The sequence below is a fragment of the Octopus bimaculoides genome, chromosome Z (assembly GCF_046866305.1).
Source record: "Octopus bimaculoides isolate indiv1 chromosome Z, ASM4686630v1, whole genome shotgun sequence".
NCBI lineage: Eukaryota > Metazoa > Mollusca > Cephalopoda > Octopoda > Octopodidae > Octopus > Octopus bimaculoides.
In genome coordinates this window covers 51,639,613-51,656,565 of record NC_142944.1, presented here as the reverse complement: position 1 = coordinate 51,656,565, position 16,953 = coordinate 51,639,613, and the positions used below count along the sequence as shown (strand labels likewise).

General features: G+C 34.5%; 1 protein-coding gene across 4 annotated transcripts in view; it reads left to right on the top strand.

Moving 5' to 3' along the window:
• Positions 1–16,953, top strand: part of LOC106871264 (AP-1 complex subunit beta-1) — a 63,481-nt gene that overhangs the window by 19,342 nt on the left and 27,186 nt on the right. For all 4 annotated transcript variants that reach the window (XM_089365293.1, XM_014917627.3, XM_014917626.3 and 1 more), the window contains 11 exons: positions 3,254–3,315; positions 3,881–3,986; positions 4,385–4,520; positions 8,084–8,329; positions 9,573–9,697; positions 10,883–10,951; positions 11,976–12,042; positions 14,161–14,315; positions 14,436–14,576; positions 15,729–15,894; positions 16,167–16,255. In XM_089365293.1, coding sequence (XP_089221419.1) covers positions 3,279–3,315; positions 3,881–3,986; positions 4,385–4,520; positions 8,084–8,329; positions 9,573–9,697; positions 10,883–10,951; positions 11,976–12,042; positions 14,161–14,315; positions 14,436–14,576; positions 15,729–15,894; positions 16,167–16,255 — 1,337 coding nt within the window. In that variant the 5' untranslated portion in view covers positions 3,254–3,278. The remainder of the gene's footprint in view (positions 1–3,253; positions 3,316–3,880; positions 3,987–4,384; positions 4,521–8,083; positions 8,330–9,572; positions 9,698–10,882; positions 10,952–11,975; positions 12,043–14,160; positions 14,316–14,435; positions 14,577–15,728; positions 15,895–16,166; positions 16,256–16,953) is intronic.

Here is a 16,953-nt window from a genome sequence, read left to right as displayed (position 1 = left end):
AGGAGGAGTAGATGTTTGATTGTGCAGTGCAGCAGAATTATAATGATAATGCAGTAGACAGGAGAACAACAAAAGAGAGGTGACATACTGTTGGGTTGGTTGCAAGGGTGGATGGGGAAGGGAGAGGAGGCATAATTAGTGTATGCGGGGATGAGGAGATAATTCAGTGGCTCAGTGGGGGTGGGTGATCAGTGAAAGTGTGGGTGTGGAGAACAGTAAGGATGAAGAGTGGATAACAAGTGAAATGGTTCTGGGTAGTAAGAAAAGTGGTATCGTGGAAGAACTACACTTAGGGGAGATGATGGTGGAGGAGGGAGGAAATTGGGTGAAGGTTCCACTAATTTATACACACACCCACACAGCCTTTACCAGAACTCAGTTTTGCTGAGGTGGCTGGGTCTTCTTGAGAACCACATATCACCAATCATCCTCCATGAGGTTCAAAGTTCTAAGATCAGTTTTCACCATCTCATCTGATGTCTTCCTGGGTCTTCTTCCACCAGCTCCATCCATTTAGTGATTAGCACTTCTTTATACAGCTGTCCTCTTCCATATGCATCACATGTCTATACCAGTTCAGTTTTCTTTCTTCTTGCACTGTACATCTGATTCATCTTATATCCAATTGTTTTTTTCTCTCAATCATTTATATTGACAATCATGCACATTTTCATTGCACATCCAACAGTACATGCTTGTTTCATCTCTTTCCAATCTCCCAGAGTCCTCTACATTCATGGCTTATGTCTCACTACCATGCAACATTTTAGTTCTAATAAATGTGTCATAAAAATCTGCCCTTTACTTTGAGAGAAAAGACCTTAGTTGCCAGCAGCAACAGCAGTTGTAGCTCCCTTAACCTGTTCTTACTCTGGCTAGTATATTTTCATAGAAGCAACCTTCCTTGCTAATTACATCTAGATAACAAAAGCTATCACCTTTATCTAAACTGACACTGGTATCCTGATCCTCTTCTGCGAACAACCATATTTTATCTTACTCTGCTCTTAGAATACACTGGCACATTTTGACATTTTGCAGAGTATGGAATTGGATAATGAAGCTCAACAATTTGAGTGAGCTTGATAAAATTTGCAGTGTCTAAACTTATTTCAACATAGGAGTAAAGGAATCGACAAGCAGTTGTGATGTGAATTTTCATTTTATTTTATGCAACACCAATGTCATTTTGCATTTTGTATCTTAAATGAGATCAATGAAATAAGGAAATAAAGTATCATAATAAAAGTACTGTTGAGATAGTTGACTAAAACTTTTGTAAGAGGTTCCCCAGCATGGCCATTGTCTACAACTGAAGCCATTAAATAAATGATAGTACAAAATATCAAGAAATAAAGACAGAGAGATAAACCCTTTCAAGCATTTATATAGAAAAATTAAATGGTTCTAAATATTGCTGTATGGTTAAGAAGTTAATTAAGCAAATGTATAGTTCAAACTTTGACCTCACAGGATGGTACCTAGAGCAGATGTCTCCTATAGCTTCTTGGAATGGAATTTGGTACATAGAAACTACAGAAGTCTATGTGCATATGTATCGGTGAAGGATGTGAATATCATCAAGAAAACCAAAAAGCTGATGTTTTTTAAACACAATCACTTGTGGTATTTATTCTGCATCCTGTTAGAGACACTCCCCCTATCTTTCTCATTGTCAGAAATGCAGTGAACCACTTATTTTCCTGTTGGAAACTTGTAACTGACAACTCTAGAGGTAATTGCACCTGATATAAAATAAGTAGGAAATAAATCCAAATCTCAGACTTTGCAGAGAACTTATCACTTCTGTAAAACTTAACGAAGAATACTATTTATGGCTTAACCGTTATGTATTCAAACTGGCCGTATTCCAGCCCAAATATTCTACCCATTTTAGGTTCAAACTGACCAAATCCTATTTGTCACACCTACCTTACATTATCATTCTAAAAATAAATTATTACATCATCAACATCTTGAAGCTATGAGATAATGTCTGATTAATTCAAACAATGTGAATAAATAAGCTTTATATTTAACAGAATAATCTGAATGTTAAATGGTTAATACAATTTTTTCATTTCAAACAAACTTGATGGACATCAATTTTTATAATTATCTTTAATTAATATATAGAGAAAATGTTTTATATATTGTTACATTGGTATCGCTCAAATATTTTGTTTGTTTTGATAATTATCATTTAATATGTCTTCCCTGCTGTCATGGGTTGGACAATTTGACTGGATCCAACAAACTAGAGGACTGTGTTAGGCTCCAGTGTCTGTTTTGGCATGGTTTTTATATGACTTGATGCCCTTCCTAATACCAACCACTTTACAGAGAGTGTCCTGGTTGTTTTTCCTCAGGAGATCAGCATTTGTGAGTTCACCAAGTTACTTTTAAGACAAAGAAAAGAACCTTGACTGAGTAGGGTTGTAGTAGAGAGAAAGGGCTTTATGTCAGGTGCTGAGAGGCTAAAGTATGATATAGGGACAAGCACAGGTATCTTGCTTTGATGATGATACATGGTTACCCTACATTATATAAGAGTGGGTGGGAGTAGCTGGAAAGAAGATGGTAATGGTGGTGATGAAAAGAAGTCCTATTTGCATTCGTGTTGTATTTTTAGTTAAGGAATTCAGCCATTGTTCTTTAACCCCAGGTCTACCACTGAGATGCCTGTGATCAAATGTGTTCTAGCTGCAACCATCCCGTTTTTGTTGCATATCTTTGATTACGTTATAAAATATATCATTGTCTTTTTTATTCTAAGTCAGTACAGTGTGATTCAGCAGGTGGGGATTTGACTGCTGTTTTTTGCAACTCAAATGGCAACATAAGAGTTTCCATCTCATGTAGCCTATAACTAATAAAAGTGACTATTCTTTAATATTTGTCTTTATCAAAGCAATGGTGAGACTGGAAGGATAGTGCACTGGACAAAATGATTTGCAGTTTGTAGTTCTCTCCTATATTCTCAGTTTGAATCTGACCCCTTACAGAGTTGATAAAAAATGAACCAGAACCAGTTTTGATTTCGTTCACTAGACCCATTCTCTACAAACAGTGACCCTGTATGTCAAAGATGAAATCAATATTTACTCTTATTATATTATTATACTTGTATTATTAATGCCATTGCATAAGGTATAAACTTACATTTGCACCATTGCTCCTTTCTCTGAAATAAACAAGCATTTGTGTCTAATTAAAAAATGAGAAATTAATATCATTTACTCTTATATTGCAGGTACCGTGTGACCAATAACATCAAGATGACAGATTCAAAATATTTTACCACCACTAAAAAAGGTACAGTTTCTGTTTTTGTTTTTTTTTAATGCCAAGAATTTATCTTTTTTTCCTTTTTAAATATAAAACGGTTTGAAATAGATTTCATATTTTCTTTTCTGTCAAATATTTCTGTTGCAGAACACTTCTTAGTCTTATTGTTGTACATTGGGAGTTTTTTCTCACCCCTTACTTCTAAATAACATGCACTGATTAGGGTTCACTTCAGTTTTATTGTTAACTAATCAATTGATCAATTTTTTTATTGTTATAAATTCTTTTTCTCATAGTATTGGGGCCTTTAATGTTTTCTTAATCTGCAGTTGGTATTGTCTTGTGTTTCTTGTCAGATGTCATCAAGGACATGTGTGTGTATGTATGTTATGTTACTTTGTCATTCTCATTGTGTGTATGTGTGTGTATGTTGTTATAAAGTACAAAAATATTGATTTCAATATATGGTTTAATGTCATGATTCTTGCAAATTCCAGTAAGATATTTCTTTGTCTCATTTAGACTAATTTTTACTTTAGAATGTTATTCTCATTTAGTTCTAAATATTTTTGTGGGATTTCCTTTCATTTAGGTGAGATATTTGAGCTGAAGGCTGAATTAAACTGCGACAAGAAAGAGAAAAAGAAGGAAGCTGTGAAGAAAGTTATTGCCAGCATGACTGTTGGTAAAGATGTCAGGTTAGTATTTTACTAAACTTATTCATTAGATGTTTGTAGCTCAAGTTATTCTTTTATTTGTTTTTATCTTTCAATCTTTTTGGACCATGGGGCATGCTAGTTTTATTTTTGTCTCTTAGTCGAATCTTAGTACTTAATTTGATTGATTTCTCTTAACTAGCTGTGTCCAACCACTGGAGTAAAGAGTGGTGACTCAAACAAATCACTGTAAGATATTTTCATTCAATCACCATGGTAGATCATTCTGTTAATGTCCAACATCTTTATTTTAATTTTAATATATGTGATGCATCAGTCTCTTAGTGCTAGCATAATGGGTCATTCTATTAATGGTAAGAATTTAATTATATGTTTCTCATTAAAGTCAATATATGTCAAATTTGAAATTTATCTTCTAGTGCGCTCTTCCCTGATGTCGTTAATTGTATGCAGACTGACAATTTGGAATTGAAGAAGTTGGTGTATTTATACCTGATGAACTATGCCAAGAGTCAACCAGATATGGCTATCATGGCGGTTAACACTTTTGTCAAGGTAAGCTTGATATATGTATATATATATATAAAATATCAAGAACAGAAAGAGGGAATGTGTACAAGTGGGAGATTTGAAGGGAGTACAGTATCAACACCAACTCCACGACCAGCACCACAAACAACATCAGCATTGTTAACACTACACCAATCACAAATACAACTCCATCTACACTCAAACCTTATAACAAGGACAAAACCTGCAAAGGAAACATCATAAACTTCATAGCCACAGACGCAACGATTAATTAACGAACTGTACACATTAACACACAAAACACTACGCAATAACTACACCACACCAATATACCATGTCAAACAGCTGCTATTGCATGTATGATGGAACTGGTTAAGTCCATTGTGAAGATTGTCTTGTCTCCTTCCTTTTGTTGGGAATTGTAGTTTTTATCCGTCTAATGGAATTGGTAAAAGAGGTTTTGTTGTGGACTTTAATGAAAAGGGCTGAAAACAGACATCTCCCTCTCTGGCTCGTCCCTCATCGAGTTTTTCAAGTTACACTCAAAAAGAGAGATGTGGGTGGAGAGGGAAGTGCTACTTCCCAGTAAATTTGTTGAGAAGTGGATGAGTGATGAATAAGGTCTGAGTGAACAGACCTGCTCTGATAATGTACTTCTCGACTGGAGAGGGACAGAGGGTTGAGGGTGCTTGTCTTAGTCATTGTGGTGACTGTAGTTTTGTGAGGTTTTTACAAGTAACTCTCAGAAGCCTCCTTTCTTTTGAATATTTTTCTGTTTTAATTCTTTTTGTTTTTGTTCTTTTTTGCACATTTTTTTTATGTACACCTCACCCCCCACTCTATTGTCCTGTACTGTCGGTGATGATTTTGTTAACCTCCAGTGATTAAGAAGGTCAGCATTATTGAATTTGCAAAATCATTGAGTTGAAAGAAATGTTTTGTAGTATGTTGTTCTGACTGTTTATACTGAGTTCAAATCTCACAGAAGTCAACTTCACCTTTCATCCTTCTGGGATCAATAAAATAAAGTAACAGTCAAGTAATAGGATCAATGTAATTAACTTGCCCCCCCCCCCCCTCTCAACTCACCTTAAATCATTGGCCTTGCACCAAAATTATTATTCTTCAATGTTACCTTTGGCTTTCATATTTTTTTTGTGGGGTGGGGCAGGTTCGATAAAATAAAGTAACTGTCAAGTACTGGAGTTGATGTAATAGACTTGTCCCCCTCCTTTCAAAATTTCTGGCCTTGTGCCAAAATTTGAACTAACTTTTGATATTATTTAGTAGTATGTTACTGAAGACTGGGTATTTGGATTTTTCTTTTCATATTATCTGTAATAATATCTATTAACAGCTGTCTTAGATTTCCTCTTAATAGTGAAATCCAGCAGGGTAAAAATTTATTTCTTTATTAATGTCAAAATATGAAAAGTTGCCAGTACTGCTGGACTGGCTCCTGTGCAGGTGGCACATAAAAAACACCATTTTGAGTGTGGCCGTTGCCAGTACCTCATGACCGGCCTTCGTGCTGGTGGCACCTAAAAGCACCCACTACACTATCGGAGTGGTTGGCCACCAGTCCTCAGTCAAATCGTCCAACTCATGCTAGCATGGAAAGCAGACGTTAAACGATGTTGATGATGATGATTTCCAGTGAGCAATGTCGCTCTTTTCAAGTGAATGAATTAAGCTCTGGTTTCGTGAAAAGCAGCTGAGCTATGGAATGACATTAACATATAATTTGATATGTGAAATGCTGAAGAGTCGAATAAATAGTAAACTTCCTGAGTCTGAGACTATATTGTCATTTCTTAGCTGTAGTATCACTGCTGTAGTTATATGTTTAGGAAAGGCATGACTGTTACAAATTGCATTTTTCTCTATAAATTTTGATCAAGGACTTGTGAAAGTTCAAGTAATTGAGCTGCTTGTTTATCTTATCATTGCACAGAATAAATGTCCTCTATTATTGTATCTTGATAGTATGACATTGTACCAAGATATGATAAGACCTCTTGGGGGTAAAAATCTACGTTCTTATCTTGTGCCTCATTTTATAATTAATTAATGCTCTTTATACATCTTTATTCAATTCATATTTTATCTGGCTATTAATTTGTATTCAAAAATAAAAAAAAGCTAAGTAAAACACCACTTAACCTTTAATTATCTTCTTATATCTGTTGAAATACAATGCTGTTGCTTCAGTTCATTTTTAAAATAATGAATTTAGTAAAATTATTTTGTTGTTATTAAGCTTGTGTTTGGAACACAAATTCACATGAAATCTTGATGGAAAGATAACTTTTAAAACAAGAAATTCTTATCATGCAAACAGGGGTGTTCTTAGGGTGGTTGGTATTAAAAGGGTTGATATAATTAAATACAAAAAGTAAGGAATTGACGTAATTGTGAGGGCATCAGACCATATGCTTCATGGTATATAGTTTTGGCCTCTATGTCCTGAGTTCAAATGTGAATGAAATCAGTTTTACCTTCCAATTATCTGTGATTGATAAACTAAAATACCTGTGAAACACAACATAAAGGATCTGTTTAACTATTTATTTACTTCCTCAAATCGTGGCCTTGTTCCTTATATAATAAGGGGAATGTGTATGCTTGAAATAGCAGCCAAAACTCTCAAGTTACATCTTACCAGTTTAGTTCTTTTGATACCGACCATCTGGAACCATCCTTGGTTGAATGTTACAAACTTAGTGTTTTAAAGTGTTTTAAATTAAAATTTTTCATCATAATTTATATTCCAAACACCAGCTAAATAATGACAAAGTTATTTTACTAAATTCTCCGTTATTTTCTGAATTAATTGTAACAATGGCATCATATTTCAGCAGAAATATGGCAACAAATGGGTTAAAATTTAAAAGAAAAAAAAAAAAAAGCTGCAGGATTAACCCTTTCTTTAATGTATTTCTGAAAATATATCATCTTTGTAATACCATTAATTTTGAAGATGACAGAATTTAGTAAAATAACTTAGTAATTTATAAGGTTGGTGTTTGGAACATAAATGAATGTGAAATTCTAGTGGAAGGTTTTTAGATGACTTTAAAATGGGAAGTTTGTATCATAGAACCAGGATGGTCTCAAACAGGTTGGTATTAAAAGGATTGCATTTGATTATAGATTATCTTAAGAATTTACCTGAGGCTAAACTATATAGGAATATATTCTTTATCACAAACAAGGTAATTTCATTTGAGCTAAACATCTTGGATAACTCTAATATTATCTATGGTTAACTACATAAGTGTATATACACAATCTTTTTTATGGTGGCTGGCAGGATTTGAACTTAAAATACAAAGAGCCAAAACAATTACCACAAAGCATCCTGTTTGATTTTTTTTATGATTCTGCTTGGCCACCACCCTAGACTGGTGCTTTATCAACTCTGGAAAGTAAAGTTGATCTCACCGGGATTTGAACTCAAACTGCTTAGAATTAGAATAATTATCTCAAAAAATCTTGTCTGTTTTGCTAATGCTACTGCCAATTTGCCACTATTGAATTTATTTTATTTAAAATTACAATATGTCATCCTTTTGATATTTTTCTAGGATTGCGAAGACAGTAATCCATTGATCAGAGCCCTTGCTGTTCGTACCATGGGCTGCATCCGCGTTGACAAAATAACTGAATATCTCTGTGAGCCACTGCGTAAATGTCTCAAAGACGAAGATCCTTACGTTAGGAAGACCGCTGCTGTGTGTGTGGCTAAACTGCATGACATTAATTCACAGTTGGTGGAAGACCAAGGATTTTTAGATCTTTTGAGAGATTTGTTATCGGATTCTAATCCAATGGTAAGTTGTTTTTGTGTTTGATTTGGAATAAGTTTGCACTAAATGTGAGTAGCCATGCCAATCCTCTACAAGAACTGCTTCTGAACTCTACTTCGCTAATAATATTATAACCCCATCATCCTCTAGCATGAAGTTTGTAGTCCTGTGAGTCACATGATGACTTAATAATGCTGGTGGCACAAAAAAGCACTCAATCCACACTATAAAGTGGTTGGCATTGGGAAGGGTATCCAGCTGTAGAAATCATGCCAAAGCAGACCCTGGAGCTTGATGCAGTCTTTGAACCTATTGGATCTTGTCAAACCAGCCAATCCATGCTAGCTTGGAACACGAACATTGAATGACAATGATAATGTGCATAATTTTTGTGTGTGTGTGAGAATGTATACATATGTATATGTATGTGTACATATTTTGTTTTTGCAGTCAATATCATAAGCACAGGAATGGTTTTGTAGTTATGAAGACACACGGAAAGAAACACATCAGCACACACATATACATGTCTACTCTTCCATGCTTGAGGTGTAGGTGTGGCAAGTGTCATTTGCTATATCCGTAGGCCAGCCAAATCCTTGAGTGGACTGGGTAGATGGAAACTGAAAGAAGCCTGTCATATGTGTCTGTGTTTCCTTGTCTTGGCATTGCATGATAATTGTAAATGGTTGCCAATGTTATATAATCTGTTTCATTTATTTCTAATATCCTGCAAAAAAACATGTCTGACCATAGGGAAATATTACTTTGCTTTGGGGGTTGGTGACTGGAAGGGCACCCAGCCATAAGAAATCTACCTTAGTTATCTCTGTCTGACCCATGCAAGCATGGAAATATGTATGTTAAAACGATGATGATTATGATGATGAATGGATCTGACAAGGATATGTTGGGGTAGATTTTCTATGGTAGGACACCCTTCATGTTGTTAACCACCTACTTGTTTGTAAGTGAGATAATAGTTTCCCAGTCCATCAAACAATAAACAGCCTGGATGAATGCAAAGAATAGAAACAATCCTGTAAGAATAAGTCTCTGTGTATATGTATATACATATGAGAGTGTATGTGTGTGTGCGCACACATTCAATGCATGACAAACTTCCATGCAGTGGTCAGCTTGACACAATAGTAAATGTTTGTCCAAGGTGCCCTAGACCCTGAAACCATGCAACTATGATTCAAGCAAATAAAAGAAAACAAAAATTATATGTAATATGTTTTTTTTTTTTTGTCCCTTCCTCAAGGTTGTTGCCAACGCAGTGGCTGCCATATCTGAGATTCTAGATGCTTCACCAAGTGCTCAACAAGTATTAGAAATGACCTCCAATACTATTAACAAGCTTTTGACTGCTCTCAATGAGTGTACAGAGTAAGTACAATGTTGGCCATTTAATATGATTGTGTGTGTGTGAGAGAGAGAGAGAAACAGATGTTTTTAAAAAATGTTACTTAAAAAACTTGACATGTCTGATTTTTTTTTCATACTGGAATATTTCATGATGAAATATGGAAAAAAAAAACACTTTAATAAAAATAAAAGTAGATCACAATTGTGTTTTCAATATGTATATGTGTGTGTGTGTGTGTGTGTGTATTAAGATTTTGCTTAGGCATAGTAATACTTATAACCTGCTGTTAGAACCCAATGTACATATATTTCAAAATAATGTGTTAAGCAAGTACAGAACATATGGAATTAGAGAAATGACAAGGGAACAGGAATTACATAATCAGCTTCATTAGTTTACAGCTGTTTCTGTTATAAGACGTAGTGTGCTGAGTGCTTGTGCATCACCTAATAGTTTCCTCAGAGCCTCTAAAATTTGTATGTTTGTATTTACAAATTTGCAACTCTTACAAAAAGCATTTTTGATTCAGATGAAAAAAGAAATTAACAAAGGGCAAGGTAACTGAAGAATTTTTAGTATGAAAACAAGGGAAGAAAATAAGATTCAGTACAATTCAATTTGGATTTTTTTTTCAAGTTATATTATGGGTTTCTAAAATATGTGCTGCCATGAATCAATGCTAAAAATTAAAGAAAAAGAAATCTCTTTTTTTTTGTGGGGTTACAGAATAGATACAGTTGTGAGTAGTATTTTTTTAATCTATAGATTTCTTATAATTACATTTTCAAGCATTTCAATTATTGACTATATTGTTTCATAATATATATATTACATGTAATTTGTGAGTGTGTACAGCCTAGCGGTTTGTGTGTTGCACTCATGATTACAAAATCACGGTCTCATTTCTTGGACTGTGTGGTGTATTGTGCCCTTGAGCACAATGCTTTGTCTCCTGTTGTTCTGGGACACTTCAACATCTGATGTTTTGTACACCATGAAGCTGTTCAGGCAACATCAGTTTGATGGAAGATCCTAATGCGCAGCAGAAACATTTAATCAAATCATATGTACAGGTCTTTCAGCAAGAAATTGCAGAACATTCTTTCTCGTATTATGCGAGACTGCCATCATCATCATCATCATAACATGTAATTTAAATATTATTTATTTATTTTATTTAATTGCTTTTTTTTTTTTGTGAACAGATGGGGTCAAGTGTTTATCCTTGATTCGATTTCCAACTTTACACCAAAAGATGAGAGAGAAGCTCAAAGGTAAATCATTTTTTTCTTTATGGTTTTGTTAATAAAATACTTTTCAGTGTAAATGACAATTCAATGCTAATTTGAATCTTGCATTGAATTCTTATTCTACTTCTAAATACACACCCAACCACAAAAATGTGTGTATAAATAAACTCATTTTTTAATATGAACATTGCTAGAACAGTGAATTGCTAGACTGATTGTCTTTTGGTATTGAATCTTGTGTCATTAGATGCTGGGATCAAATCCCATCAGGTTTGACTTCACTTTTGCATCTCGTAAGGCTTGGTAAAATAAATATTGGTAATAGAAAAACGTCAGTTCAATCTATTATATTCTTCAGAATTTATGAAATGGTTCTAAGGTTACAACTGATTCTGAGGCCATTTTTTACCTAGTAAAGCAGGGATTAGCCTTGTGGGTCCCATCACAGTCTCATTCATCATAGTTCTCTTCTCATGATAGAGCTTCTTGCTAGCCCATTTTTAGTCACTGCTTTCAGACATGCATGTATTTATTTTAAAACTGTAAATCTGTATTTTATAAGTAGGTAGGATAGACATTTGAATGAATTTAATGCTAAAAGCTATGTTAAATCTATTAGTTTCAGACCTTACCTTCCATTAAAAGTATGAAAAAAAAAAAAAATGACATTATCACATGGGCTGAGGAATTGAAATGAAAATGTGATGTGGAGGAGAGACAATGTGAGAAGATCAGAAATCTGGGCTGCAAAATGAACAAAGGAGAGAAAAGTTAAGAATTGGGGCGATAGAAATAAGAAAAATGCAATGTTTCAAGCAAGGTTAAAAGAAAAAAAAAAGTGAAAATTCAAGAACGGTGGGAAAGGGGAACAAATTGAATATAATTAGCTGAAGACTAAGTGTGCACACTTAAATCTATTCAAGGATTAAAAAAATACTCAGTATTTCATTTCATTTTGTAAACTTTTTAGTTATTTTTCTGCAGTTACTGATTTTGAGGATTAATGAAGTTTATCTTTTCTTTTTTTAAAATTCTTTGATTATTTCAGTATTTGTGAAAGAGTTACTCCAAGACTTGCCCATGCCAATGCAGCTGTTGTATTGTCTGCTGTCAGAGTAAGTTTCTTTTAAAGGCCACATATTGTTGAAACCTTTCAGAGTCTATCATATTGGATTTTATTAATATATTGTACCTCTTTAGTTTTCCTATTTTTAAAAATGTTTCTTATAAAAAGAGTGAAAAATTAAGTTTTTGATTTTGCCATCATGGTTTATAATTGATTGTTCTTTATTCAGAGTAATTAACAAAACCTATTTGGTAGTCTGTCGAATGGGCTGCCCTTATTTTTTTGGCAACTTAATTCTATCACTCCATTTAGCACCACCACCACCACCACCTGACCTTTGAGTGCCTTTTGTAGAATATTCTCTTTTGTAAAATTCATACCAAGTTGCTGGCTTGATGTAGTTTCCTCCCTCCCAACTAGTCCTGGTGGTATGGAAAATCTGATGGGCATTGTTCTTTCCTATTCAGGCCATAAATAAAAAAAAAAAAGGCATCTTGACATGTATTCATCTATAATTATCTTAGACTGCACCTTTCTCCATATCAGACCTGATTACATATTCTCTGTCTTTGATTCATCTGGATACAATAGATAACATCTATTACATTATACGTAGACATCATCATAGTCAAACCAACCAAAATACATCTATATAGTAGTTTGAATTGCTAGCAAAAAAGCATTGAATTTTTCATTTCATCATCATCATCATCATCATCATTTAACGTCCACTTTCCATGCTAGCATGGATTTGGCAGAGTTTCTACAGCTGGATGCCCTTCCTAACGCCAACCACTCTGAGAGTGTAGTGGGTGCTTTTTACGTGCCACCGGCATGAGGGCCAGTCCAGTGAAAAATTGACTTAATAGATAATGTGGTTTTGAGTACAATATTCCACAAAATAAGATTGAAAAGGTCATGATCTAAATGCCTTTGGACCATAGGTCTGTTAATCATAGCTGACCTGGATGTTAAACAAAAACAAAACATCAAGCATGGTTGTGTATCTTGTAGATCATTGTCTGTCATTGAAACGGCCATTTTTCTCATTCACTTTCTCAACTTTATTTGTAAAAGTGCACTAACATCTACTAGACTGTCCTCAGTTCATTTTTATCCATGCACTACTTATGCTCTGTTGTTTCTATATATGCAGTAAGTCTGACAATGAGTTGTTATTGTATTACATTTATTGTTTCAAGAATACATGGTTCAGAGTCATCATGGTGTCTCTGAACCGTGTACTCTTGAAATGATCATAATGAAGGAATGAATGTAATCCCGTAACCTCCATTCTTAGACTTACTGTATTATGCTTCACGATTCATAAATTATTCCTGGAATTTCAGTTTGCATGGAATATTTTCCTTTAAGGGAAACTGTCCACTTCTATACACTCTGTTACCTGGTATATGAAGGCGTGGTTTAGTGGTTAAGGTATTTTGCTCACGATTGTAAGGTCGTAGGTTCAATTCCTGGCGACGTATTGTGTCCTTGAGTAAGACACTTTATTTCATGTCGCTCCAGTCCACTCAACTGGCAAAAATGTGTTGTACCTGTTATTCAAAGGGCAGGCCTTGTCACATTGTGTGTCACACTGAATCTCCCTTTGAGAACTATGTTAAGGGTACACTTGTCTGTGGGAGTGCTCAGTTACTTGCACATTAATTTCACGAGGAGGCTGTTCCGTTGATTGGGTCAGCTGAAACCCTTGTCGTAATCAACAGAGTGCCAGTTAGCTGGTATTTGCACAAGTGCTGATAGAAGATATCCTGTGTAACACTAGAGTTCAAATCCTCTCTTTTACTTGCACTATAAAAATATAGTCTCCATAGATTTTTTACTTGTTTTAGTCATTAGTCTGCAGCCATGCTGGAGCACCACCTTGAAGAATTCTTAGTTGAATGAATGAATTGACCCCAGTACTTACTTTTTTTTTTTTTAAAGCCTGATACTTATTCTATCAGTTTCTTTTGCTGAACCATTAAGTTATGGGTTTTAAACACACCATTACTGGCTGTGAAGCAGTGGTGGGACAGATACACAAATATGCACACACACACACCTGACACACTTCTTTCAATTTATATCTATTCACTTTATGTATAGAAGATACTATTTGTTAGTATTTTCTATTAATTTTTTTTTTTTTTTTTTTAAATTTTAGGTGATAATGAAATTTATGGAAATGATGGAACCTCAAAGTGAATATATCAATATGTTGGTTAAAAAACTGGCTCCTCCATTGGTCACTTTGCTCTCAGCTGAGCCAGAAATTCAATATGTTGCTCTACGTAATATAAATCTTATTGTGCAGAAGAGGTAAGATATTTAAAGCAAAGCATTTTTTTTTAACCTTTTGATTTTGTAATAGTTCAGCATTTTATTAAAAAAAAACAAAACAAAAAAAACCTCAACAATATATGTCCCTGTTTGTTTCAGACCTGATATATTAAAGCATGAAATGAAAGTGTTTTTTGTGAAGTATAATGATCCTATCTACGTCAAACTGGAGAAACTCGACATAATGATTCGTTTGACCAATCATTCCAACATTGTCCAAGTTCTCTCTGAACTCAAAGAGTGAGTAAATTTATTTCTTTATAAGCAATATAAATTGTTTTTGACTCTGTCTTGTTCAATTTTTTGAAAATGATAAGCACTTAATAGGAAATATACTAATTATAAGGCATGGACGGGCAGTTATGAAGTTTGCTTTGCAACCATATGGTTTCTGGTTTGATCCCACTACTTGGTGCCCTGAGCATCTACAAGAACTTTAGGTTGACAAATTCCTTGTAAGTGCAATTTCACAGATGGAAGCTGTGTAAAAGCTTGTTGTGTGTCTGTGTGTGAAATAACTTCTTTCAGATGTTTCGAAGCTTCCTTAGAAATATCTGATAATTTCTGTTACCAAGGTAGCATAATGAGCAGTAGAATAGGGCATTCCGAAAGCAAAGCAATTGGTCATAAAAAATTGATGGAGCTATTATCTCTGCTTGCAACAAAAGGATTCTCTCTCTGAATGGTGGATAGATTGTATGATGCTTGTGTGTAAAATATGATGCTGCATGGCAGTGAAACATGGGCATTGAATGTGAAGGATGTGCAAAGGCTGGAAAGAAACGAGGCAAACATGCATAATATTAGTGTGTATGAAAGACAGGCCACAAAAGAATTAGAGATGAACAGGGTGTAAGAGTAATTAGATATAGTGTGCAAGACAGAAGCCTAAACTGATACAAACATGTGATGGGTATGAAGAATGACAGTTCAGTAAAGAAGTGCTAAGCAGTCCAAATGGCAGGAACCTGTGGAAGAGGGAGACCAAGGAAAACATTGAAAGAAATGGTGAAATATAATCTCATTAGACTTAGTCTCCCAAATGAGCTGATTGCAACAAATGTCTGAATGCTATGTTAGAAAAAATCCAACCAATGCATGCAAGCTTGGAAAAGCAAACATTAAATGATTATAATTACATCTACAATGTGTGTTGTAGCTTTTTTTTGTTGATGCGTATTGGTGAAAGAGGTATATTTGGCCAAAAGCACCTGATTAACATATGCTTTTAAAAATAAAAAAAAATCTTGTATTTTTCCTACCCAAATTGCACAACCTCCCTTAAAATATGTCAATGTTTATTTTTTCTAAAATATTTGTGCAATTTTACTTAGTGCAAAAAAATGTAATGTTTCTTTTCATTCTTATTTTTTTTTGCTTTTTTTTTTATAGGTATGCCACTGAGGTTGATGTGGACTTTGTACGTAAATCTGTCAGAGCCATTGGTCGATGTGCTATCAAAGTCGAACAGGCTGCTGAGCGATGTGTTAGCACGCTGCTTGACTTGATCCAAACTAAAGTTAACTATGTTGTTCAAGAAGCTATTGTGGTCATCAAGGTATAAAAACAAATGATAAACGTTATTTCAGTTTGCTTTGTTACTGATATAATCTTTGGATAGTATTCAATCCTTTGGATTTTTTTTTTATCTCCATATATATGTGTGGTCTTGTTTATAAGCGGAGTGATTGAAAGTGTCATAAATGGCTGGATAGCAGTATAAATGCTTAAATAAAAACATTTATTGAAAAGCTGTATAAGGCAAATTTTTTCATTTGAGTTTCTAATTTTGCAAGTGATTCTTAAACTTCTAATATTTTTTTTTTTAAGGATATTTTCCGAAAGTATCCCAACAAATATGAAAGTATTATTGCTACTCTGTGTGAAAACTTGGACACCCTTGATGAACCAGAGGCAAGGTAAGCAGCCTGATTTCCTACTTGAAATTATTGGTTCTTGATAGTAATGCTGAGATGAAATGATGAGGAAGATTTTTGATGCAAGCTGATAACTTTAGATGAAACATATTACTTGGCTTTTTTGTTATTATTATTGTTGTTATTCATTTATACAGTGGAGGTGCAATGGCCCAGTGGTTAGGGCAGCGGACTCGCTTTCATAGGATCGCGGTTTCGATTCCCAGACTGAGCATTGTGAGTGTTTATTGAGTGAAAACACCTAAAGCTCCACAAGGCTCCGGCAGGGGATGGTGGCGAACCCTGCTGTACTCTTTCACCACAACTTTCTCTCACTCTTACTTCCTGTTTCTGTTGTGCCTGTAATTCAAGGGGTCAGCCTTGTCCCACTGTGTCACGCTGAATATCCCCGAGAACTACGTTAAGAGTACACGTGTCTGTGGAGTGCTCAGCCACTTGCATGTTAATTTCATGAGCAGGCTGTTTCGTTGATCAGATCAACTGGAACCCTCGACGTTGTAAGTGATGGAGTGCCAACAACAAATTCATTTATACAGAATGAGGCAAAATCTATAATATTTCTTTTATTTGAAACAAACAATGTTTGATATTATTGAACATTATTTGAATTTTGATTATCTTTTAAGTCACATCATCATCATCATCATCTAATGTCTTCTTTACCATGTATGATATATTGA